Raw genomic sequence first — 26214 nt, 5'->3', positions numbered from 1 at the left:
TGCTTTTTTTTTTTTTTTTTTTTTACCCTGCATGGTTAGCAATTTCATATATAGTTGGGTTCATTTGCCTTTGTTTTATTCAATTTCAGGGTATTTTTTTCATCTTGTTTCATTTATTTTACTTATTTATTTTTTTCGAATAAAAGCACATTGATGAGGTTTGTAAAGAAGACTCATTCCCTTTCCTGTCCCTTCAACTTTACTGTTCATGCCCACTTCCTTTAATTAAATAGTTTGTTTAGTTTCTGGCTCTATTTCTTGTGTACCCTTTTTTCAAAAATAAGCATAGGAATATTTTTGCGTAGTAAAATATTCTACAATTCACTACAGCAGATCATAGAGATTTTTCTCATAAGTTTTGCGGCTGTGCAATAGTGTACCCTGTGTGTATACTAGATTTTAATTTTAAACCTGTTCTCTCTGATTGGGTATTGAGGTTGCTTCCATGGTTTGCCAGTAAAATAATATTGCAATAAATAACCTTGGATATTTGTGGGGGTTTTCATATTGTTAAAGATGAAACTTTAAAGAAATTTCTTAGAGGAATGATTGTTGGATCGAAAGGTAAAATGTGTCTATTTTATGCCAAATTCCCCTCAAGTGAGGTTGTACCATATTGATCATCCACCAGTGTGGTGTGAGGGGGGCCAGTTCCTTCACAACCCTGCCAAAAGAGTGTGTCCTCAAGCTTATGAAATTGTGCCAATCTGATAGGTAAAGAGTGGTATCTCGATATAGTGTTAATTTGCAGTTCTCCTGTGATAAGGGAATTGGGAATCTTTTCATGTGTAAAGGACATTTGGGAATATTTTTTTGAATTGTCTATTACTGGCTCTTGCACATTTTCCTATCTAGTCTTTAGTCTTTTTCTTTTTTTCCCTTTGCATTTTAAAAATTCTTTATGAGAATGCTTGGGTGGTTCAGTCGGTTAAGCAGCCAACTCTTGATTTCAGCTCAGACCATGATCTTAGGATCATAAGATTGAGCTGCACATCTGGCCGTGAGCTGGAGGGTGGGAGTGGGGGTCTGCTTCTCTTCTCTCTCTACCCCTCCCCTTACTTGTGTGCACACAGGTGTGCTCTAAGATAAATAAGTAAGTCTTAAAAAAAAAAAAGTTCTTTATAAAGGAGAGGAGCACTTTATCACTGATATATGTTACAAATCTTTTTCTCTCAGTTTGTTATGTATCTTGTCACGTTGACTTTGGCCGATATAGAGATTCCTTTTTGCTTTCATGTACTCAAATTCCTGAGGTTTGAGTGCTAAGAAAGCTTTTCTTCACACCCAGTTTATATATAAAGGAATTTATCACTAATAGTCACATTGTTTCACTTGTTTCTTCTCCCTTTGGAGTTTAGAATGGTACATTGACTAAAAACGGTCTATTTAAGCTTCTCCATCCTCACTGGGGCCAATCTTGATAAACTGTATTTTCCGAAGAAATTATCCATTTTATTTAGATCTTCAATTTTGTGGGCATAGGTTTGTGCAACCTATTCTACAATTTTTTGCTTCCCTTTCATCTTTCTTACGTTGTTTTCTGTGACTTATCTTTGAATCTTAAATTAGTATTTTGCTTATTTTTAAAATTAAACAGCGTTTTGATTATTGTTACTCTTTTTTAGTTACCTACCATATGATTTTTTTTCTTTATCTTTTGTAGTTCTTTTTTGTGTTGTGTTGTTGTTGTTATTCTGGAGGAATTCCTTTGTTGCTCTTTTTCTAGCTTATGAATTAGGAATTCGCGTTCATTATTTTTATTCATATATATGACATAAAATTTTCTCCGATCACTGTTTTAATTGTACGCAACAGATTTTGCTTAGTGTTTTCATTCTCATTGCTTCTAGACATTCTACAATTTCAGTTTATGTTTCCTTTTTGACATAAACGTTCTTTATTTAGCATTTTTGATTTCTAATTTTTTAAGATTTTTAAAATTTATTTTAACTAGAAAGCAAGAGAATGAGAGTGAGAGCAGGGCTGGGGGAGGGCAGAGGGAGAAGCAGACTCCCTGCTGAGCAGGGAGCCCGACATGGAGCTGGATCCCATGACCCTGAGATCATGACCTGAGCTGAAGGCAGATGCTTGACTGACTGAGCCACCCAGGTGCCCCTAGAGTTTTTAATTTCTAGATGAAACTTCTTTTGGTTATGATTTTATTATTAATATTTAGATTTTATTGAATTGTGGTAAGAGATGGCTATTATTTTTGCTTTGTAGGAAGACTTTTTGTAATGTAATATATAGACAATTTGGGAGAATACTCTGTGAGTACTTGAGAAGAATATATATTCTCTATTACTGAGGTATAAGACTAGAAAAATAGATGGGAGAAAAACTAAAAGATTTGCCTAGTTAATTATACTACATTTAGTCCTTCAATATCTGTCATTTTGTCAACTTGACCTGTCTTAGACTGGGAACAGTCTTAAATATTTGCTATTAGTGATTTCTATTTCTTCTTGCAAATCCTGTAGTTACTGTTTTATAAAAGTGATTTGTATTATTTATCATACAGATATCTACCATTATATCTTCATTATTAATTGTGACCTTCATTGTTATAATGTTCCTTATTGTAGTTAATGCTTTTAACTTGAATTCTAAAATCTGATAAGAAGACTTATCAGATGCTGTCTTATTTTTTTTCTGTCTGTTATGTCTTTGCCCAAGCCTTTACTTTAGCTTTTTTGAGTTACTTTGTTTAAATGTGTCTATTCTTTACAGCTTAGAGTGGGGGTTTTCTTTATGAGCTAATTAGAAAATCTCAAGAGAAGTAAATTGCATTCATTTCTATATTTTAACTGTCATTATTTTATATTTATTGACCACATCATGTTTTACTGATTGTGGTTTTTTTCACTGTGTAGTCTGTTTTCTTCAGGGTTTTGTTTTGTTTTGTTTTGTTTTGTTTTTTTTATGAGAACAACCTGTATTTATGTTCTAATGTTTACCTTTATACTGATACCTTTTATAAGGTCCTTGTTCACTTGCTAGCTTTAAGTGATATTCTGTGCCTCCCACTTATTACCAAAGCAACAATTAATCCTCGTTCCTACCTTTGTTCTACATTGACATCCACAAATATATTGAATGCTTACTATTAGTCCTTTTCTCTGGTCATCTCCTGGTTAAATTAAGGTTGGTTTAATTAAGCAGGTACCTCAGGAAGTTGTCTTGGATACAGTACTCCCCTGAGTTCTTGAATATGTTAAATTTGTGTACTTATGTGTATGTGTGTGTGTGTGTGTTGACACTTGAAAGATAAATTGGCATGATATAAAATTTGGTTCACCGTTTCTTTGAGATTCTTCATAATGCTGCTTCACTATTGTCTAGCTGTGTATGTTGTTCCTGAAATGTGATATCAATTTGATTTTTTGCCATTGTAAGGAATTTATCTTTTAGCCAGTTTTTCTTCAGTCTGTTAAGTCTAATGGCTAACTGGTATATTTCTTGAATTTGACTGTTCTGGGACAATGTTCCAAGTACATGGGGAGCCATTGCAACAAATAGGCATAGTTACTTTATTTCTGGATTATATAGTTTCAAGTATTTTATTATTTTCTTCTTCTTCATATATTCCAATTATACATATACTGGATTATCTTTATCTTCTGTATTAATGACTATTTTCTGATTCTTTTACCTTTTGATTATCTCATTTTGTTCTCTTGACTATTGTCATGTCTTTCCCCTATAATCCCCACTATATTTTCAATTAAATCTATATTCCTTGGGCAGCTTACAATTTAGTTTGAATTCCAAATGACATTTTTGTAAAAATGTATTTTCTCATTTTGGTCAACTTTATCTTTTTTTTTTTTTTTTTGTCTGTACAGAGCTTTTACATTTTTGATTCAAAAAGTTGTTCTATGTTTATGCATGCTTGTTTCAAAATACCTTGAGATTCATTACAATTTCCTCGTTTGTGGTTTTGTTTTGTTTTGTTTTGACAGAGGATAGCAAATTTCCATTAGCTGTATCATTTTAACTCTTATTTCTGATTTCTTAAAGTATGAATATTATGTGCTATTTTCTACTGATTTTGATTTTTTTTCATAGATGAGCAGTAACAGTTTTATATAAGCAAAACTAAAGGATTTTGGTGAGTTGTCACATTCTTAGTTTAGGAGCACCCTCTTCTGTTTCTTTTGTGAAGTACGATTCTTTAGTGAATGACATCTTTTTTTTTTTCCCCCAGGGAGAGTAGTTGGTATGTCTTATGGTCCTAGAATTCAATTTTGTTTTTGTTCCTGTAGATGCTTAATTTCTACTTCACGTTTCTTTCCTATCATAATCAAATTTCTTTTTTTTCTTTTTTTTTTAAATTTTTTTTTTTATTTATTTGTGATAGTCACAGAGAGAGAGAGAGAGAATGAGGCAGAGACACAGGCAGAGGGAGAAGCAGGCTCCATGCACCGGGAGCCCGACGTGGGATTCGATCCCGAGTCTCCAGGATCGCGCCCTGGGCCAAAGGCAGGCGCCAAACCGCTGCGCCACCCAGGGATCCCCCTATCATAATCAAATTTCTAAGGGCCATTTCTTCCATTGAAGATTTTATATTGACATCAGCTCCCTCTTCTTAAGCAGTGCCTTCTCAAGACTACTTATTCTGCTCACTTCCAAACCCCTTCCATTCAGTCCCACAGTAGCTACATTCTGATCAACCAGGTCTGCTGAGGATGGGAATTTATCTTTCTGACGGTGGTTTTGTCTGTTTTTCACCGCCCAGCTCCTGGCACCCTCTCCTTTTTTCTGCATGCTCTCTACCTTTCTGATTCAGAATGGGCTCCTGAGCTGACTCTGCTGTTTTGGGGCATTTATGTCTCTATTTACATATAGCTTTTGAGTTCATTGTATTTTCTTTTCTAATTATGTTGTATGTATGCATTATGGGTGGTTTAATTGCTCTCTTAGTAGATATTTATGCCTTTTCAAGGTAAGCAGAGAGGTTCAATTTAGATGTCAGCTTTACACTATAAGAGCCCAGTATGCTTCAAAAAATAATTTTAAGTGGATGATGATAATAAGTAGATAGATCAATGGATGGATTCACATAGACTTAAAGAGGTTAAGAGGAAGCTGGTGTTGTACATTTCACAGGTCAAAGCATATATTTGCTTCCCAAATCTTACTTTACAGCCAGATCTTTCTAAAGCTCTAGGAATATAAAGGAAGTCACTAGGTTCATCACTTTCTGACCTTCAAATGAAGCTGCAAACTTAAACCACATATGACTTTTTCTGAATCTCTAAAAGGCAGTTTCCTTTTTAGTGCCGTGCCTTCCAGGTACCACTTCTTGTCACCATCTCAAATAGATCACAGTATTCTTCCATTTTTAAGCTAGCATTGCAGAAGTTCACATCTATATTTGCTAGCTTTTTTCCAGGTAGGAAAGGGCCATTTGATGCCCAAAACATTATAGAGTACACATTTATTCATATATCAATATTGAATGGATTGTGTTAAAAACCAGAATGTATTCTTATAATACAAATACATTTTTGAATACAGGAAAAGAAGAGTTTATTAATAAGAAAAGGTCATCTTTTGTATGTTTTATTCTTACACAGTATTCTTTCCTTCCTTCTTTTTCTTATGAAAACTCGCACTGGGTCCCCTGGGTGGCTCAGCGGTTGAGCGTCTGCCTTCGGCCCAGGTTGTGATCCTGAGGTCTTGGGACCCAGTCCCGTGTCGGCCTCCCTGCATGGAGCCTGCTTCTCCCTCTGCCTGTCTCTGCCTCTCTCTCTCTCTCTCTCTGTCTCTCATGAATAAATAATAATAATAAAAAAAACTCACACTAAGGACTTTTGTATGAACTCACTTGTACTCCTAATGATGACCAAAACTCCTAAGAACTACTTGGAAAAAAGTTATAGATAACTTTTACAGAAAAATGTAATTATATTTTCTAATTTGTATACTATGTATGCAACAAAAATCGAATAAATATTGGAGGAAAATATTTTTAATATGAGTATTAGCTATTAACATATTGTACACTATACTATTTGAACTAGGGAAACTTTGTATGTTTCTTATGTTCTGTTGTAGTGTCATTACCTCTAAAACACAATAGTAAGAGTCTAAATTTTAAAAAATATTAGTCCAAAATATGGTTAAAGGAAATTCTAGTCTCTGTCCTTATTTCTAATATTTTAGTATGTTGTATGCTTCCTAAACTCATCTGCTTTTCTGGCTTTGGAGAGCATTTTAAGCTGTCCACCAGGATGGGCCTCCACACAACCTTATATGAGTTAACATAACTCCTGCTGTGGCTCATACAAAACCGTGCCTCCAGAAAAGAAACAAAGCCTGACTCCAGATTTTGAACCATATTATTGAATCTATATCTTGTAAGATTCAAGATGCAGTAACACTCGGGGTGCCTGGGTGGCGCAGTTAGTTGTCTGTCTTCAGCTCAGGTCATGATCCTGGGGTCCTGGGATCAAGCCCCATGTCAGGCTCTGCACTCCATGGGGAGTCTCCTCTCCATCTGCCCCTCCCCCCTGCTTGTGTGTGCTTTTTTTTCAGTCTCTCTCTCACAAAAATAAATAAAATCTTAAAAAAATAATAAAAGTATCTTGGAATTTTCTGTTGAAAAAATTAGCATAATATAAAAAAGAATATTAATACAAAATCCTACATCCTCTTTTTGTTTTAAAAATTAACATTATCAAAAAAAAATTAACATTATTCAAAGAGTTCAGTGTTACACATATTGGATGGAATATTAATGAAGTATGAGTACAAGTCATCTAATCGATACGGAGGGTTGTTAAAAAAAGCTTTTCTCAGTGTTCATTTTGAAAGTAATTTAGACTTTCAGAAAACTTGCAAAAATATATAGCATTTCTATGTACCTCTCTTCTAGCTTCCCCTAACATTAACATGTTTCATAACTATAATTACTAAAGCCAGGAAATTAACATTCATATGGACTATTAACTAATCTATAAACTTACTTAAATTGGCCAATCGTCGCATTAATGTCCCTTTTCTGGTCTAGGACCCCATCCTACAATGCATTTAGTTTCTGTGTCTCAGTAGTTTCCCTCACACTGTAATGAAACCTCAGTTTGTTTTTCTATTTCATGACCTTGCCACTTTTGAAGAGTACTGACCACTTATTTTACAGAATGTCCCTCTAGGGATGCCTGGGTGGCTCAGTGGTTGAGTGTCTGCCTTCAGCTCAGGGCATGACCCCGGGATCCTGGGATCTAGTCCCACATTGGCTTCCTGGAGGGAGCCTGCTTCTCCCTCTGCCTATGTCTGCCTCTCTCTATGTCTATCATGAATAAATAAAATCTTAAAAGAGAGAGAGAGAGAGAGAGAGAGAGAGAGAATGTCCCTCTATTTGCCTTTGCCAGATGTGGCTCTCTATCTACCAAAAGGGCACAGCCTCCAGCCATACCTGATTATTCTGTGAGTGGATTCTTTACCCAAAGGCAACCATTATATTGATCTCCCAGGTCAAGTAACTTGAATCTATTTTGAAGAAAATAAGCTGGATTCATGAGTCCTTTGGGGAAATAGGTTACAGAATTGAGAAATTCAGAGATCAAATAGCGCTATCAGTGCTTAAGATAAAAAGTAACATGGAATCAAATATGAAGTGGCCTTTCCAGGACATACCCAAGATGAGCAAAGCAGCAACAACAGTCAGTGAAAAAGAAAGATGTGCACAATGAAATGGAAGTACACGATGGAAGATACAGATTCCCTGAGAAAAAAACAGAGACAGAGAAAAGCGGCTTAGTTTAAAAGATAAAATGAGTCAGACAAAAGGGATCTTTCTGAACTATCTTAAGGTAGCGTATCCTAGATTTTTTACATCTTTACAATGTTTGGATCCATTTCCAAAAGAAATACTGTCCTTGGCTTCTACAAGTTTCCTATTTGCAGCCTGAAAACTTCTTCTTGTGAGTCTTTGTTTTCTGCAATGAAAATGGACGTAACAAACAAATATAAACAAACAAAAATAAATTGGAAAGATCAAATAAGTAAAAACTATAGCATGGGGGGCTGTGGCAGGATTCAGGCATAACTGGATGCCTCTTATCTTTTGATCCTCTTACAGGCTGGACTGATGACAAGTTAATCTCGACATTAACACAAACTTTTGCAGAGTAGATCATGATAGGAATATTTAATCACTGAATTTGCTCCATGGTTCTATGACCTGAAGAAAATCTCAATTAAAACAGTTTTTAATGCAGCATTAACCTTGTTGATCTCAAGTGTTTATATTCCCCTGTTGCATAGTATATGTTATTCTTTCATTAGTGTGACCTTAATCATTCTCAAATGTGTCAGGTATTGTTGAATACAGTACTCTAAATGACCCTGGACCCAAGAGCTCCAAGCTACATGCTTGCCTAATTGGGCAAATAGTAAAAAATTGGAAATTCTTTTTCTCAATTGTTAATTTTAAAGAGAAGCAATTGGTTTTTTAAAACTAATTCAAGTCCAAATAATTCATTTAAACAGTGCAAGATGATTCCTAACTTTCTTAACTTTTTACCATCAAGACATATACTATTCAGCTTATAATCTTAAGAGGTTTACTTTATGACTTGTTTTTTTTTATGACTGAATAAAATCTTACGGTTTTTCACTAACATTCTATCCTTGACCTTTCTTTGCTACTCAGGAAAACATCATTAAGGGGAATACACACACACACATATGCACACACACACACACACACATACACATTCATGCACATACACAGAGCATTTTATTCATTGGTTGTAGACTTGTACACCCATTCTACCACATTTACAAATGAACTGATATGTGTATCTATTATTGTTTTCTCAAAACATTCATCCATCAATTCCTTTTTGATATTTAAAATGAAGTAACAGCTCTTTATAAAAGAATACTAGAGGGGATCCCTGGGTGGCGCAGCGGTTTGGCGCCTGCCTTTGGCCCAGGGCGCGATCCTGGAGACCCGGGATCAAATCCCATGTCGGGCTCCCGGTGCATGGAGCCTGCTTCTCCCTCTGCCTGTGTCTTTGCCTCTCTCTCTCTCTGTGTGTGACTATCATAAATAAATAAAAATTTAAAAATAAAAAAATAAATTCCTTTAAAAAAAAAGAATACTAGAGCTATAATGTATCATCTTGTCTCAAAAAGAAGTGAAAAATTAATAAATTAATTAAAATGAAGGCTCCAAATTCAGACATATGCATTTAAAAATTGACCTATTAACTATTAGAAGCTTTTGGTATCTCTATTTCCTCATCTTATAAATTTAGGATTAAGTCAAGTCAAATCAAGTCAATTTTGAGGATTAAGTGATTTGTTTTCCTTAATGTACCTAAAATAATGCCTGGCACATAGCATTTAGCTCTCATTGTTTCTCTATCTATCTCTTCTCACCTTGGGGCAAATGTGGTAGAAAACATTTTTAAAAATAAGAGTGCAATTTGTATATATCTGAAATAAAATGTTTAATATAAATTACTCTCCCCTCCCCCAAAAAGTTGTGAGCCAAGGATCATTAATAGTAAAAATACTTGAAGTACTTAGTGCTTAGAATATAAGTGTTGGTAACATATATTTTGTTTTGTAATGAATTAATAATTTATTTTGGCAATGTGGAACAGGCAAGTAAACAACATATGTGGATATGTAAGGCAAAGCAAATCAGATTGCCCTTAAATTCTTTTTTTCTAAGATTTTATTTATTTATTCATGAGAGACACAGAGAGAGGCAGAGACGTAGACTGAGGGAGAAGCAGGCTCCATGCAGGGAGCCCCATGTGGGACTCGATCCCCAAACTGGGATCCCACCCTGAGCCAAAGGCAGACGGTCAACCACTAAGCCACCCAGGCATCCCACCCCCTAAATTCTGATGAATACTTTGTGATGGCAAGTAAGGCAGGATACTAAATAAATAGTTTGTATTGCCAATCTGCAAAGATCAAGAATCAATTAACTCCATACTTTTGGGATGCATTACTTAGGATTAGTAATTTACTCAAAGATTCAAAGATAAGAAATAAGTGAAGAAATAGTTTACATTAAAAATTAATCTTAAAATTTTGACCATGAAATGTTTCCATGTAACAATACCATTAAGACATAAGCCAAAAAAAAAAAAAAGGGAGACAGAACCAGTCACATACAGTTAACACCATTAGCTGTTTACTAACCATGTTAGCTATATATTAGTGAGTGTGATTATTTTACATATTATTATATTCATGAGATGGTATTAAATCTGTTACAAATATGGATCCATGTATTCAGCTGTATTAATAATAAATATAGTATCAATTGTTATCCTCTGTATATTCTTTCACTTGAGCTCCTTGTAAAGGGCCCTCCGCAGATATCTGTCAAATGGATTCTTCTTTTTATAGCCAAATTCTCCAATAGCTTGGGGGATTTGGTGAAAACCATCTGGAATGTTAGTGTCTTTAATCTAAATTAAGTGTTGTTTATGCTGCGCTAAACAGAGTGTCTCGATTGATATCTAAATTGGTTAAGATCACTGGAAGCAGAATACAGGGATTTTAAATTCTGAGTTGTTGTTAGGGTAAATGAGTTAGCACATGGCAAGCTCATCAGTACCTTTATCATAATAAATATTCAGTAATACCGTTATTATCTTTTTGAAAGAAAAATTTCTGAAGATATTATATCTTTATTTAGACAGGACTAATTTGGTGTTTTTATGTTTATTAAGACATGACTAATCTAAGAAATATAAATAAAATCATAGCCTAGACTTGATGTTAAAACAAAAAAAGAAACACTAGAAAAATATCTTCAGTATTTGTTAGGTTCCAATGACAGACACATAAAAGGAAATGCTGAGAAATTTGCCAAATAAGATTTAAAACATCGTGTTAAAGAAAATGTTCAACACAATTAAATCAAAACAAACTTAAAAACATATCTGTGACATCTGATAAAGGATTAATATCCTTTATAAGCAAAGAACTCATGAATTGACTTTTAAAAATGACAAATGTGCAAAAGAAAAAATAATTGCCTGAGGATAAACTTATAAAAAAATCCTCGAACTAGGTAACGACTCAAAAATGGTAACCTAAAACAACTATAAGCTGCCATTTTAAAGTCAATTTATTTGGTTTTTAAAATAATGATACACAGTACTTTATCTGCATATCCAAAAATTCAAAAGCTCTAAAAACTGCCTTTTGTAACTCATTTAGTAGCAAAACGTAACCTGACTTGGACACTCTGGAAGCAAAACAGAGCTACCTGATATGAAGTACTCCTCATTTGTACCTTTTAGTGCAAATCACATCATTTTGATTGAATAAATACTCTTGTGTTTGATTATAAAACTGTTTCCCCAGACTCTGCTTGGAGTCTTCTGGAATACAAGGCATTTGCATCATGTTAACTTCTGAAAATTAAAAAAATTCTTAATTTCCAAACCTGAAGTTTGGGATGAAGAACTGAAGATTTGTATTTAATTTGACAATACAGAAAAACAAAGTTATTCATAAACCCCCAGTGAGATTATGAATTGTTCTATTCTGTGAGTGAGGCAGTGATAATCTGGCAATTTATATCAAAAGCCACAAACAGGTATATGCCCTTTAATTCAAAATTCCACTTCTAGGAATTTATTATTACTAAATTACTAGGAAAATAATGGAAGATTTAGGTTTTAGTAAGTCCAACACAGACGGTATATAACAGATGAAAACTGGAAAGTCCCAAATATTCTGTTACAGAAGGTAACAGGCTTTAGCCATACCACAGACCACTGCTGTGCCACTTTCAAGTGATACTGTACAATAATGTTCATTCACATTGAAGATGCTTTTAGTATCTTGTTAAGTAAAAATATCAGGCTATAAAGATAATATGCACAATATGATCTAATTTCTTAAAAAATTATTTGTATTTATCGATGTCTAAAAATATTTAAAGGATATTTACCAAAATATTAACAGTGGTTATCTCTGGATGGCAATATTGCAGGTATTTATAATTTTCTTTTTATGACTATGCCTTGTCTACAGTTATGTGTTATTACTATAATAATAAAACTTTTAAGGGATCCCTGGGTGGGTCAGTGGTTTAGCACCTGCCTTCGGCCCAGGGCATGATTCTGGGGTCACGGGATTGAGTCCCTTCTCAGGCTCCCTGCATGAAGCTTGCTTCTCCCTCTGCCTGTGTCTCTGCCTCTCTTTCTCTCTCTGTATATCATGAATAAATAAATAAAATCTTAAAAAAAAATAAAGCTTTTAAATATACCATTTGAAGCATGTCAGTATATCTTACTTAGATTCCAAGTTTTATATATATAAACTTATACACGTATAACTTGTATGTATATACATATATAAAATTAATATCTATTAAAAAATAATATTCATATTTATAGGATTTAATAATTATAAAGGCTCAGTGTATTTGGAAAAACAGTATCATAAAGCAAAGCCTTGTTTTCAAATAGCATGTTTGTGCCTATAGAAGCATTTACAACATACTGAGATGAACACTGTGTATTATACTATATGCTGGAAGATTGAATTTAAATAAAAATTTTAAAATAATAAAAGATTTTTAAAAAGAAGCATTCCTAGCATTGTTATTTTAAATGTGTATTGTGAAAATTAGCCATGAAGAATGGGAAATATAAATCATATTGCCAAGAAAAGTGGATTTAAAATTTTAGACTTTATAAAAAAATATGCCTAGAGAGTATATTGGCAGCATTCAAATTCTGACCCATGTGGAGAGAACAGCAAGCTAACTATCTTGAATCATGGGATGTCAATTGAGAATTTATAACGCCTTTGTTTCAGTCATCAGCAATAATTTGCTATCCTCAGAAATGTATTTTGACAATATGATCTTTATCCTGAAATACTCCTTTTAACAATACAAATAAATAAGAAACCTGTATGCACTTTCAGGAAAGCAATTTGTCTCTGTACTGCTTTGAGTGGTGATAACAGGATGACGTGCCATCCTACCACTTGGCATGGGATAAACAGCTAGACCCAGCAGTCTATCTGCAGAGAAGAGAGCTCTGTGTTTTAACTGCCAATTTTCAAGTCAGTGCTTATATTGCCTACAATATGCGTCAGAAATTTGGTGCTGACTCTGAACGCTTTATTCCACTTTGGTAGACTACCTCTGCAATCCATGAACAATTACATTGTATTATTACTTTTTATTAGAAATTGTGATATCTGTTGCTTATTTACTGAAAGAAGTAATTCTTTATTTTCCAGAGCTTCCATATGGCTGGGAAAAAATCGATGATCCCATATATGGCACTTACTATGTTGAGTAAGTCTTTAAGTTTCCTACTAATTTGTTATTTATACATTGTGAAACTGTGCTAGTATTTCAGTTATTGAGCATGTGTAGCTAACAACCCCTTTACTTCCCTTTCATCTTACTTTGAAATATCCACAAAGACTCTAGCAGCACCAGCTAGCTGTCTCTTCCTTCTCCAGCTGGCTAATTTGTCATTCTTTTCCTTTGACTCATGATTCTAAAACACCAATTGGAAAAGTGTTTCACACTGTCTGTCCTCTAAATGAGTGATAATTAAAGATATCAAAGTAAATGCCCTTCATTTTGCAATCAGAATGTTGGGAGCTGACTAGTTGTGCAAAAGAAATGTTCTATTAAACTAGATTTCCAAACCAATTAAATGATGCAGCTCTACTTTCCAGTTGAAGGATGAAATAAAATTTCGATGTTTTTTTTTAAGGCCCCATTTCAAATCAATAGTATTCTTTCTATAGCTTAGACTTTTATGTTTTCTAATGGAGGTTGTATTGCTTCAATGTTCCTTAGCATAATATGAGTTATCCCCAATATCCATTGTTTGATTTCAAATAAAGCCCCCATTAGGAATTAAATTATATACACATTAAGGGAAATCAAGTAATATTCATAATTTCCAAAAGTTAGGGCAGCCTGAGTGGCTCAGCAGTTTAGCACCGCCTTCAGCTCAGGCTGTGATCCAGGAGACCCGGAATCGAGTCCCACATCGGGCTCCCTGCTTGGAGCCTGCTTCTCCCTCTGCCTGTGTCTCTGCCTCTCTCTCTGTTTCTCTCATGAATAAATAAATAAAATCTTTAAAAATAATAATAATAATTTCCAAAAGTTAAATGTGCAAGTCACATTTCTAGAACCCCATTTTCTGATAGGGAATATTTTTTTTATTCCTCCTACTATTTAATGTTGTTAATGTTATTTGGGTGAATAGCAAAGCCTACGCATTGCTTATGAGAAGTGTACTGCCCAATATATGCAGCGAATGAAAAACTTGGTGTTCACATTGTTTATCAAGATCTAACTCTGTTTTTTCTAATCTCATTCTATTTAACAATAATAATCTAGATGGTCAAGGATTAGAGATTAATAGTGTTATTGCTAAATTGTTTTGGTAACAATAGTCACTGAGCTTTTACTAAGTATCAAGCCCTTCTTTGTGCTGGGAATGTACTGATGAATAAGACCTGGTGCTTCCTGCCCTTGAGCATCTTTCTCAAGAGCTTGGATATTCTGACCACCATCCTCATTTGGAAAAGCACCAATTTTGGCACCACAGTCAGGCATTTCCAGTCAAGGTGAATTCACCTCATTTACCACATGCAATTTTCTTATATAGTGTCTAATGCTCTGATGTCAGGTGGATACTCAATAGATCCAAAAAGTAAAATAAATGCTTAGAGGTATTACAGATTCCAAAAATAAAAGGACATCACTTGCATATAGTTGTGAGGCCCCCTCATCATAATAATCAATTAAAATACACATATTTTAATAATAGTATAGCTACAGCTTCTGGATAAATTTATCAACATTACTAGTTTTCAGTAAATTCTAGTTGGTCTTAAGTCACTAAATCAGGCTGTACTATGCCTAAGACTGTTACATCTGAAAGCCAAGGTAGTTCCATGTAAGGAAAGAGAACTGAGGTATGTGACAAACCAGATCTCATGTTTAATACACTTCCTTGTAGAACTCATTGAATAATTATTTCTTTAGTCTAGTATTAGCAAATTCCAGTAAGAGTCGGATACAAGTGTTCTGGGGGGGGCCATATGGCCTCTGTCACTACTCAACTCTCCCCCTGTAATTTGAAAGTAATCATAGATAATACTTAAATGAAGAGGCATTAGCTACCATCTAATAAAACTTTATTTATAAAAATAGGCAGCTGGCCAAATTTGCCCCCCTCTATTCTAATTCTTCAGACTGTTCTTCCATGTTCTCAACTGTTTCCAAACTGGCTTCAGTGTGGAAAATAATATTTAACTCAAACCTTTCTTCTCCGCCTTAATTATCTGTCACAAAGGTGAAACACCCAACACATCAGAAAGTAATGCTTCCTACCTTCTTGATCATCAAAGTGTATGTTTTTCAAGGAAAGATCTGCTGCTGGTGAACCCTTTTTAGTTAAATATTGGACACTAGCTATGACCCCAAAAGATAGTTGTCCTCATTATTTTCATACTTCAAATGATTATCTTTTATTTGCTTTATATCTTTAAATTATACTTCTGTCTATATTTCTCCACTTCATTTTTCATGTATTCACTGTCATAGTCAGAAATTGTTCATAATTCAACCAGTCATGTATTATATCATTAAATCAGATTAACACATTTAGCAGTTTTAGATTTCAGGTGACTGTGATGTCATAGACACAAGTCTTATTGAATGAGGTCGTTTTAACTTTCTCCATTTCTACTACCTGTCATGGTTTTTTCTCTATCACATGATTCCATAATATACTAACACCAATAATTAGATGTGTGGGGTGTATCAGACCAACTAGAAAATTGAGACAGATAATTCAAACCTAAAGATAATTTTAGTATTTTTTTTAATTTATTTATTCAGAGAGAGAGAGAGACTAAGAGGCAGAGACACAGGCAGAGGGAGAAGCAGGCTCCATGCAGGGAGCCTGATGCGGTACTCGATCCTGGGTCTCCAGGATCAGACCCCGGGCTGCAGGCGGCACTAAACCGCTGCGCCACCGGGGGTGCCCCTAAAGATAATTTTAAGTAGAATTATATTCTAATATTCCTCAGACATGTCCTTTGGTAAAAAAATTCATCAAAATAATGAAAATACCTCAATTTATTCTATGTAATATAAGCATTACTTAAAATCAGGGATACCTTCCATCACAACAAAAACAACTTGTCCATTTAATTTTTTTAACTTGTCTATTTTAACTGAAAATATCTGTTTATGTGGTATAACTGTTCAAAAAAACGTGAGTTGCATCTCCATTACACTATTATTTTCACAAAGTATGTATTGGTTCTAAATAGTAGTCTTGTTGATGGAAACAATATGAATACATATGTGAACATAGTGGTTATTTGTCACTTTCTGTGCACAGAGTATTTTATGTTGGAAAAGACCACCAATCTCTTATAGCTAATTATACAGAAAAACAGTAAGTCTAGTTTAAGATAAGTTTCTATATCAACTTTTCATTATAAACATCATGAATATAAGATGTAATGTGCCTAAAGTAAAACACTGTAATTGTAGTGATGGCATTGATGTCAGTATCTTGGAATCATATAAATTTGTAATACTAATATTCAGTTAGTGTAACAACGCAAGGTAGTCTTCATTGTAAATCTGTAGTTAAAATGTTGATTCACTAATTCTATTAAGAATGATGGATAATGGGTTTTCTGTAGAGCTATCGTTTGGAGTGTTTAATTACACACTCACACAATTAGAGGTGTGGTTCCAAATATGACAAACATTCCATGTTCCTGTCTAGTGGCAAAAAGAAACACCTGTGCTAGAACACTAGCAATCTAATTTAGTAGTCAGCCGCCCTCTTCAAACAGACTAGGCAGTGGGAGCAGAAGTTGCACAGTGGCCAGTCTGTCGTCAGCAGGTCATGTCAGTTTGAAATGAGCCTGTACCTCTGGCACACTTGCACGTGACCTCTTTCTCCTTGTCAGCCAGAGACAAGCAGATAGGAATTCTAGCAATCAGTAGCAGGAAAGTGTTTATACAATTTGAAACTGCAAAGCCTAGATTAAATCGTTTTTGACCATTATTACCAACTTTACTTTTCTATTGCCATTATTCTGTCCTGTGCAAATTCAGTTCTTAAGGTTATAGATTTAGGGGCACCTGGGTGGCTCAGTCAGTTATCTGTCTTCAGCTCGGGTCATGATCTCAGGGCCCTGGGACTGGGCCCCGCATCGGGCTTCCTGCTCTTCGGGAGCCTGCTTCTCCCTCTCCTGCTTCCCATGCTTGTGTGCTGTCTCTCTCTCTCTGTTAAATAAATAAATAAAATATTTTTTTTAAAAAAGGATTATAGTTTTAATGTATTCAAAAGTCAGAAGAATTATCACCACCACCATCAAAATGGTTAACATTTATTGAGTGCTTAGTATGTGCCATGAACCGGACTAAGTGCTTGACAATCTTTACCACATTTGTAAATCCTCAATATAGCAGTGATGAGATAGGTTGTCTTAAGTGTACAGATAGGGAAATTCTGGCTGTGGAAGGTAAGTAACTTACCTAGTATCACACATTATTGAAAAGAATGGCTGTGATTTAGACGTAGGCACTCCGGAGCTTGCTCAAAATCATCGTCCTGTAAATTTAGCATTCAAAACCTGTAATATTGTGAACAAGCCTCTGAGACTCATCACTAAGAAGAATGAGGGATCCCTAGAGTGTTTCCTCTGTGTCCCACCTCTAGTACAGTTTCACCGTCACAGGAAGATGTCCAACAAGGAGTGGTCATTGCTGCACATAGCCAGAGAGACTCTTCTGACCCAAGCATTCTGAGCTTTTAGCTCTTACCAATAACTTGAGAGTGGCTCTAGATAAGATGATCACTGGCATTAAGACTTGCAAGACCTGAAAGAAGAGGAGTTCATACTGGGTGGACCTTAACATAGGGATGCTGGCACTGGTTGGAGCAGTAGGGGCAGCCACACGGCTCTGCATTTTAGAGAACAATGGGCCCTACTCAACATCTTTCCTTATTTCATCTGCAGACAGGGAAGATGGACCAAGTTCCTCCACTGTGAAACAGCAGAAGGAAGTTAGCCCCATTTTTCCTGACAGACACCAAATCCATAATAGTACAGCACTTAACAATGTATTAAGAAGCCCTTAAGTTACTAACTAGAAATGTAACTGTCACTGTTCATAAAGAAAAGAAAAAAAATTCGACGAAAAAAGTGTAAAATGTAGAGTTGAACAGCTGTGACTTTTGTACAAATGTGGTTTTTTCTCCTCTTTTGTGAAATTATGTCTGCTGGGTACATTTTGGTTTCAATGGCAGTTACACAATTTGCTTAACTAGCTAGTCCAGAAGACACAATTTCCTGGAACAGCTTTCATGCAAAGCTGCCTCCTCTGGCACAGACGGAGAAGCAAACCATATAACTACAGTTAAAATGATAGTGGGGACTGACAGATGTGATTTTCATGGAAAGGTTTTACAAGTTTTCCATGTGATGTCACACATCTGCTACTATAAAATGCTACTTGTATACAATTCCAGAAAGCCTGAAAGATACTGCATAATATCTTCAATGTAACATTAAATGTAAAAGGAAAATCACATTCATTTCACAGTTAATGATGGGTATTCGTCATGATGGTGCAAGTTGGAAGGTGGCTGGAGAGGAGTCCAGCACAGTATCTTATCTTAAGTATGTTTTTCTCCTTCATAGCTTTGAGTAGTTTTCTGAATTTTCCCAGAAAAACTTCCTAACTTTAGGATTTTTTTTTTCAAATCAGCATGAATGTAAAATATTTCCAAATAGAAATAAACAGAAAAGAATATCCTTTTATTTTTTAAGATTTTATTTATTTATTCATGAGAGACACAGAGAAAGAGGCAGAGACACAGGCAGAGGGAGAAGCAGGCTCCATGCAGGGAGCCCAACATAGGACTCTATCCCAGCTCTCTAGGATCACGCCCCAGGCCGAAGGCAGGTGCTAAACTGCTGAGCCACCCAGGGATCCCCAAGAATATCCTTTTAAACCCTGTTTGTTCTTACAGATTTTTTTTCCAAGAGTGAAAGTTTAATTTTTCAGACTTTCAGCTTTTCCTGTTGATCTTCAAACACTGGCAGACTTTTCTTGATATTTTTTAAGTAGGCATTTAACAAAGAAATCCTTTCCCCAACTTACAATTTTGTGACATAGAAGATAATAAACTGGAGTACCATTGTTGGTGAAGTTGTTCAGTGGTATTCTATGCTAAAGTGAGCTTTAAATCTTGTAAATAGCACTTGGTCATATCAATTATTGCCATTTAGTAGCCAAAAGGATGGGCTGCAGAGTGTCACAGGATACCAGCCTTGCAGCTTTCCAGCTGTGAGATCTCAAGTAGACAGGTTATGCAGAAGGAGGATGAAGAAGAGGAGGAGAGAGAAGGGAGGAGAGGAAGACTTTTTATTGTGCAATTACCACATGCCAAGTAGTATTCTAAGTGCTTTACATATACTAGCTCATTTAATCCTCACCAAAAACAACAACAACAAAACAGTAAAGTTTGTACTGTTATCCTATTTCATAAAGAAACTGAGGTACAGATAGTATTACAAGTGCTAAATAATAGAGCCAGAATTTGAACCTGGATAGTTTCACTCCACAGCTGCTGTTTAGCAATCAACAGATATGTAATAAGTGCTCAATAAATGCTATTTTTATCTTCTGTATCCCAACAATATGGATAAGTCTTCTCCTTATGGCATTACTTCTGTAGCTCATTCATGATTACAATATACCTCAAAAAGTGAACAATTCTAAGGCAAATTATTTGATTTGTAAGAAATATGTAATTTAATCTCATGGTGAGAGCATGCCGTGTGGAATAAAGAATGCTTGCTGTTCCTTTAGAATTAGTAATGATTCCATAAACCCTTGAAATGATAAAGCAAAGACTGATGTTTCTGTGGCTTCCAAAAGGGTTGAGGTTTCAGAGTAATCCGTAAGGATGTTATTTTTGTCATAGTTATCTATAGTACATGTCATCTTATATAGCTGGGGATTTGTGAAAGTAATAGTAGAAATAGTAATGTTTAAGGCACTATTTTAACTTTTAATGTGCTTTCACATCCATTATCCCAAATGACAGTCACAATATTTACAACAGGGAACCAATCCTTTGAGGACTTCATTGAGTTCTCCAAGGGCAAATGGCTAGTAAGGTTGATGCTTGATGAGGTCTGATGCCCGATAGAGCTAAGAGAGACCATTCAGTAGAGTAGCAATTTACATTAATATAAAATGTCTGTACTTTACAAAATATTTTCTCATACTTCTTAAACAAGCATTAATCAGTTCACTTCACAAACAAAAGGAACAAGTGTATTTAAATAAATACTGAATATCTGATCTCTTCTGAACTATAGGCAGCTCTTTTTTGCTAAGTCAGCAGACTTCCATTTTTACCTTGTTTGTATGAGCCAGGCCAATTTCATCCTTTCAGCCTGTGAAACAAGCAATCTAGCCTCTTAAGTGAAGGGCACGCTAGCTCCATGCATATGCTCTTTACATTACATTAGCATCTCTGATAGTTTGTAACTGGCGATTCCTAATTACTTACTGATATGATATAAATTTCAACTGGCTATTAATTTACTTTCCTAACACTGTGGTTCAACTGCAGATTAGTAGAAAGCCTTATGGCTTTCTTTTACTCTTTATGCCAGGGTCCCTCAAATTTTTTAAATTGCAATCCATTCAGTCAAAATGAAGTCCCATGTCCAGTCTTCTTACCACTACTCTCCAGTCAGGCTCTGAATGCACACCCCTCATCCACCCCTTACCTGAGATTGGAGATAATTTTTTCATGTTGTGAGGCCCTTCACCACTGCTGGTTCATTCTCATATGATCAAAATATGTTCTATATTCTAGTTACCCTCTCCTCCCTTGAATGCCTTTTCAAATGAAGGAAAGAAAACTTGACTCTGTAATTAAAAACACACTTTTTAGCAACTGTTTGATCTCATAAACCACTGTATTTAACAAATCTTTGGGCCACAGATAAAGAGTGTTTTCAACATCCAGAGATTTAAATTGGTTTAATTGCAGGTGGAATTTTACAAATAGCCATGAATTATTCACCCTTGGCATCAGAGTTACATATAAATGTTTTTTAAAAATATACAAGTTTTACAATTCTAGTGGATTGTTTTCTTTGTCTTAAAGTCAGTAAAAAAGACAAAGGAATCATTACTCCAGCATCAACTTTTTTTTGAGAATATATTTGTGAATATATTCATAAACACTTTGGGGAGAGTTGTTTGTTTCTAGGCATTTTTTAAATGAATCTAGCAAATTAAATTGGGCTCCTGTTTTGGTGCATCTGCAGAGGTTAAGCATAGGCACGTAGTCCAGTAGCACACGAGGCAGCACAAAGCAGGGGGACTTAGTGTAGAGGCAGCAATGTGAGGGACAGAGTCCCTGAGCCCTCATCATCTCAAGGAGAGAGGGCAGGTGGTCTGAACTGGAAACACCATGTTGTGTGCTCCTGATGAAAGACCATCCTTCCTTCTTCCTCATTTTTATAGGACCATGAGAACTTGAAACTGGTCTTTTGAAGTCAGGGAAGACAGCCTGCATTTGGGGGACTGCTGCTCAAGTGAGTTGCAAACTTTTGAGATAGATATGAGTTGTGTGGACCCAGATATGAGCTGAGAGGACCCAGAGCCCCGTGGGAAGAGCTGTCCCTCCTGCTGCAGGAGGGGACTCCAGTCCAATGTAGTTCATAGTGAGGCAACCCAGAGAAAGCTGCCACCATCTTTCACTGAACAATCCTGCTTGCCTCTTGCCAAGGCAATGTCATGTGACACATACAGAGATCATTGTTATTATTCTATAATTTGTACAACAGTTAGTTTATATAGCTTAGTTATTCTCTCTTTGGATGAAACATGCCAGGCTTCTTGTGGGTGAACTGCGGATTGTTGTCTCATGCTACCAATCTGTATCATCGCACACTTTGGAGTCATATCTTAGACTAAGTTCTGAAGTTAGCACATAAAGTGAAAATTGCACAGAGTCAAAATTATCCTAAAAATCCCTCAGGATCACAGCATGTTGAAAACTAGCATAGTGAAACAACACAACCATTTTTTCCCCTTTGGTGTTAGAAGAGAGTTCTTTCTGGAATTAAAGTACTTGGCTGGCATTTAGGTCTTTTAGATCTTTAATAGATACATAAGTGGAATCACATTCAGCTTAGAGAGATGCTATACCAGCAGAGGGATGAGGGAGCTTGGTCAAACCAAGGAAGTAGCCGGCGGATAACATTCTTTGGACGGCCTATTATTGAATAAAATGGAGGATGGTCACCCTAAGTGGGTAAAATGTAATGCCTTCCACCCCCACATGAGAACTTTAATCTCCTCCTTTTCAGTATGCGGATAATGTTTGTCAAAATTCATGCTATGTCACAGACCATGATGTTAGTAATAGTTGTCCTTTTTGCATCCATGATTTTGAATTCACAGGCAAGTACAAAATTACACTTAACCTCCCCGGCTTTTATCTATCAAATGAGTGGTTTGGATTAGGTGATTGCTAAGGTCTTTTCTAGTTCAAGGAATATCCACTGCACCTGTGTTAACAAGAATAACTTTGGTCATTTTCCTGTGTGAGCTTCATTATTTCCTCATTATAACTGGTAATCAAAGAATACTTAAAATTTGGAAGCATTTTCTTTCCATTTCCACCTGTTATTTGGCTAGACAATAACATATATATTACCATTTTAAAATTTTTATTTTAATGGTTTTAACAACCCTATCACATGAGTGTTAGGAAAAGGTTTCCAAAAGGATGAATTATTATAATAGAATCTCCTTACAAAGCTATGGAAAACAATATAAATGTACTTGGTATCAACAGACATGAAATGATGTTACAATTGCTGTGAAAAGGGCAAAAAGATAAAGATAAGCTTATAAACAAAATCTCAGGGTAAGAACTATATTTTTCACCATTATCGAGCCTGAACTCATTTGAAAGGAATACTATTGTCCCCTTTTTTATGATTTTAAGCAACATTGTTAAACATTATTTATTACCAGCATTTAACAGGCGACTTCGTATTTAAGTAGATGAAATTGTATTACAATAGACTCAACTAATTGTGTAATAGAAACAGATGGATTACAAAAAGTTTTATTATCAAATTTCACGTTTAAATTCAATCTAGCTAAGTAGGATGAACTTTAAAATTGTCAAGGAAAAAAAATCATTCTGTGGCTTAGAAGAATAATTGGCTGTAGGCAAAAGACAGTCAATTTGCTATGATAAACCAATAAAATTAGTTTTGCACTAATTTAGTCTAGAAGAAACCCACCACTAGGTGTGTAGTTTCTGACAGCTTAAGTACCATGTATTAAGGTTATCATATGTTAAAACATTAGTTTAAATTTCCATGAAGCACAACACTCCTGTATGGAGGCTGACAAAGTCCCCTCATCCTGTTTTTACTTCACTTTCTTTAGTTTTGAGTGAAAAAAAAAGTGTATATATATTTTTTCAGATAGATAAAACAATAGGAATGATTTGTCCTTCTTTTCTCTGTAATATTACTTAGTAATTTAGTTTGTGGCATTGACTTAATGTGTAAATACTTAGTGACTATTGGTCCAGAAAAAAATGATATTCATAGCTACCAGTTAGTCAGCACTTGCTAGTTGTTGGTGAGGACAGCAGAGAGTGCAGGTGACTCCCCGCGCCCCTGTTATTCCTCAGGATTCCACAGCTTACAGGTACCTAATATGTGAGTGTGATGGGGAGAGTTCACCAGCATTCCCTGTTCCACTGTGCTACCATATAAGGAATTTCTTGCTGAGTAAGTATCTCATTTTCATTTCTTATTGTATCACTGGACCTCAGCAGGACCTAACATGCCCTTTTCAAAATCCGAGACAAGTCATGCATATTTGTGTCATTGACTACCTCGTTCTCACTCACATAAACTTTAACCTATTCATAAACATTAATGCAGAATCATCTTATTATCAATATCGTAATTGCCAGAGACATGGCCCACCTTCAACTTCCAGAGTTTTAAGGGCACAGTTCAAGAAAATTGAGTTAGGATTAACCCTAAAGGAATTTAAAAGACAATCCTTGAAGGAGACTCTTCTGGCTTGAAAAACACTCTATGCAAAGCCAGGGATCCTGGGAGGGTTCCACCCATGTTCTCATTACCACTCAACTTTTCACAGTATGCAAAACATACACGTGCTTGTGCGCACACACAAAAGCCCGTATTTGTGTGTACATAATCTTTGGGTTCTTTAAAAAAGAACCAAAATCATTTAATAACCAACATAATGTGCCCTCAAAATGTTTGCCTTCAGAAAATCAGCAGGTAATTTACCATCCCGCAAAGGTTACCAGTTTCACAGTGAATCCTGGGAAAAAGAAAATCAGTATCACCTCACCAAAATAAATTAAAGATAACCGAACACAACCTATGCCTATATATATATATATATATATATATATATATATATATATATATATATATATATATATATGTCATTTGAAAAGTAAGTGTCTCTTTGTGTCAGAACCACATAAATCAGTGTTGTTGGGTTTGGTACTACACAGAGCTGGATGTGAATCATACATCTGCCCCTTACTATGAGATCTGCAGAAAATCCTTTACCCTTGTTGAGGAGCAGGTGAATTAAAAGTAAGGAACCCCTTTAATTGAGGGTTTGGCATATAGTATTTGCTCAGTGAAGATTAGTTCCCATCCCCCTCTACCATTCACCATTTCCCTTTATTTTCTCCTTTCTTTACAAGGCTGATGATGTTCATTCTCTAAACAGTTGTTCCTTTCACCAAATTGTGGCATCAATCAAATAATTTAAATCAGAACAAGAACTAAGTAACTTTAAAAGTGTTCTAAATGGAATGTTGTCCCAAAATATTCAACATCACACCTTTCATCTTCTTTATTTAGAGATTCAGAATGAAAAATTCAAACTCAAAAAAAAAAAAAAAAGAAAAATACAAACTCAGCCCAGCATGGGGGCCTTAATTTGCCAAACTTACACGTGTATTATGAAAAGGAACAAACATGTTATGTGAAGATACATACCCCATTACAGCGACCATGAAACGACCATCTAATCTGTATGAAGCTTTGCTCTTCCAGTAACTGGCACAGTTTTAGACATAGCGTGCTAACTAGGTAAAACTATGCAACCATACCTGTCCCCCAAAAAGCAGTCTATTGAAAACAACAGTGAAGGAACTCATTTCCCCCTTCTTTACTCTTGGTTCTGCTGAACCTTTATCCTTTCTTCCCACTACTTTTTTCCCCCATGCCTTTCTTCCCAGGGTCCTTAAATTCTCAGAATGAGAGCCTCCTGCCCATACTCAGGCCCCACCATATCACAATAAATGTATTTTCCAAGTATCAAAATAAAAAAATTTTTTTTTAATTTTGTCAGGTTTTCTAGTTCTTCCTACATTACTCTCTAGCATGTAAAAGGAATTGCTATGTATTTTATTTCCCCTGGTCCAGGCAGTAATAAAGACCCAATAGTCAAGCATGATATTTTTTTAATATGTTTCTTACTATGGTTATTGGACCTGGAAACTTTGAGAGTTTTGGTATTATATGGAATTGGAATTATCTTCATATCCTGTTGACTGTGAGAATTGGCCACAGTCCTGCCCTACTCTTACCCATCTCTCTTTATTAGCACTCTTTCCCTGGCTTCCTCCTTCCTGGATAATTGCAGACATCAGTGATGCTGCCTGCATGATTCTTCACGATTCTGAGTGTCTTTAAAATTCTCTGACACTCCTTCTAGCCAGGCTCCAAAGTATTCCTGTATCGTTGGCTGAGTATGTCTATCATTATTTATGAGTGATGTATGGAATTCAGCGGGCTTAGACTATAACGTGACTTCACATTTGAACAGCTCATGTGTAATTAATTAATCAATAAGAACCCAGTTCAACATAGAGTGTATTACAGGTCAGATTATTTTCATACCTTCAGCAATGATACTGTCTAGTTCTCTGGATGATATGATTCTTTATCGTTCTGGAGCATCTCTTACTCATCCTCATAGCCCCGGCTAAGAACAATACCTAGTGCACTGGAGGTGGCCACTGAATGATGCTGAAATGATTGACAATTCTAGGGAGCACCACAACTTTCCTATTTGGTTGATACGGTAAAATTCAT

At 35.4% G+C, this 26214-nt stretch overlaps 1 protein-coding gene across 8 annotated transcripts in view; it reads left to right on the top strand.

Annotated features, from left to right (window-relative positions):
- MAGI2 (membrane associated guanylate kinase, WW and PDZ domain containing 2) overlaps positions 1–26214 on the top strand; it is a 1330046-nt gene that overhangs the window by 996013 nt on the left and 307819 nt on the right. For all 8 annotated transcript variants that reach the window (XM_038562829.1, XM_038562825.1, XM_038562824.1 and 5 more), the window contains exon 7: positions 13243–13300. In XM_038562829.1, the coding sequence (XP_038418757.1) occupies positions 13243–13300 (58 nt within the window). The remainder of the gene's footprint in view (positions 1–13242; positions 13301–26214) is intronic.

This window comes from Canis lupus, chromosome 18 (assembly GCF_011100685.1).
Source record: "Canis lupus familiaris isolate Mischka breed German Shepherd chromosome 18, alternate assembly UU_Cfam_GSD_1.0, whole genome shotgun sequence".
Taxonomy (NCBI): domain Eukaryota; kingdom Metazoa; phylum Chordata; class Mammalia; order Carnivora; family Canidae; genus Canis; species Canis lupus.
Note: the sequence above shows the minus strand (reverse complement) of the source record. Positions and strands in the feature narration are given on the sequence as shown.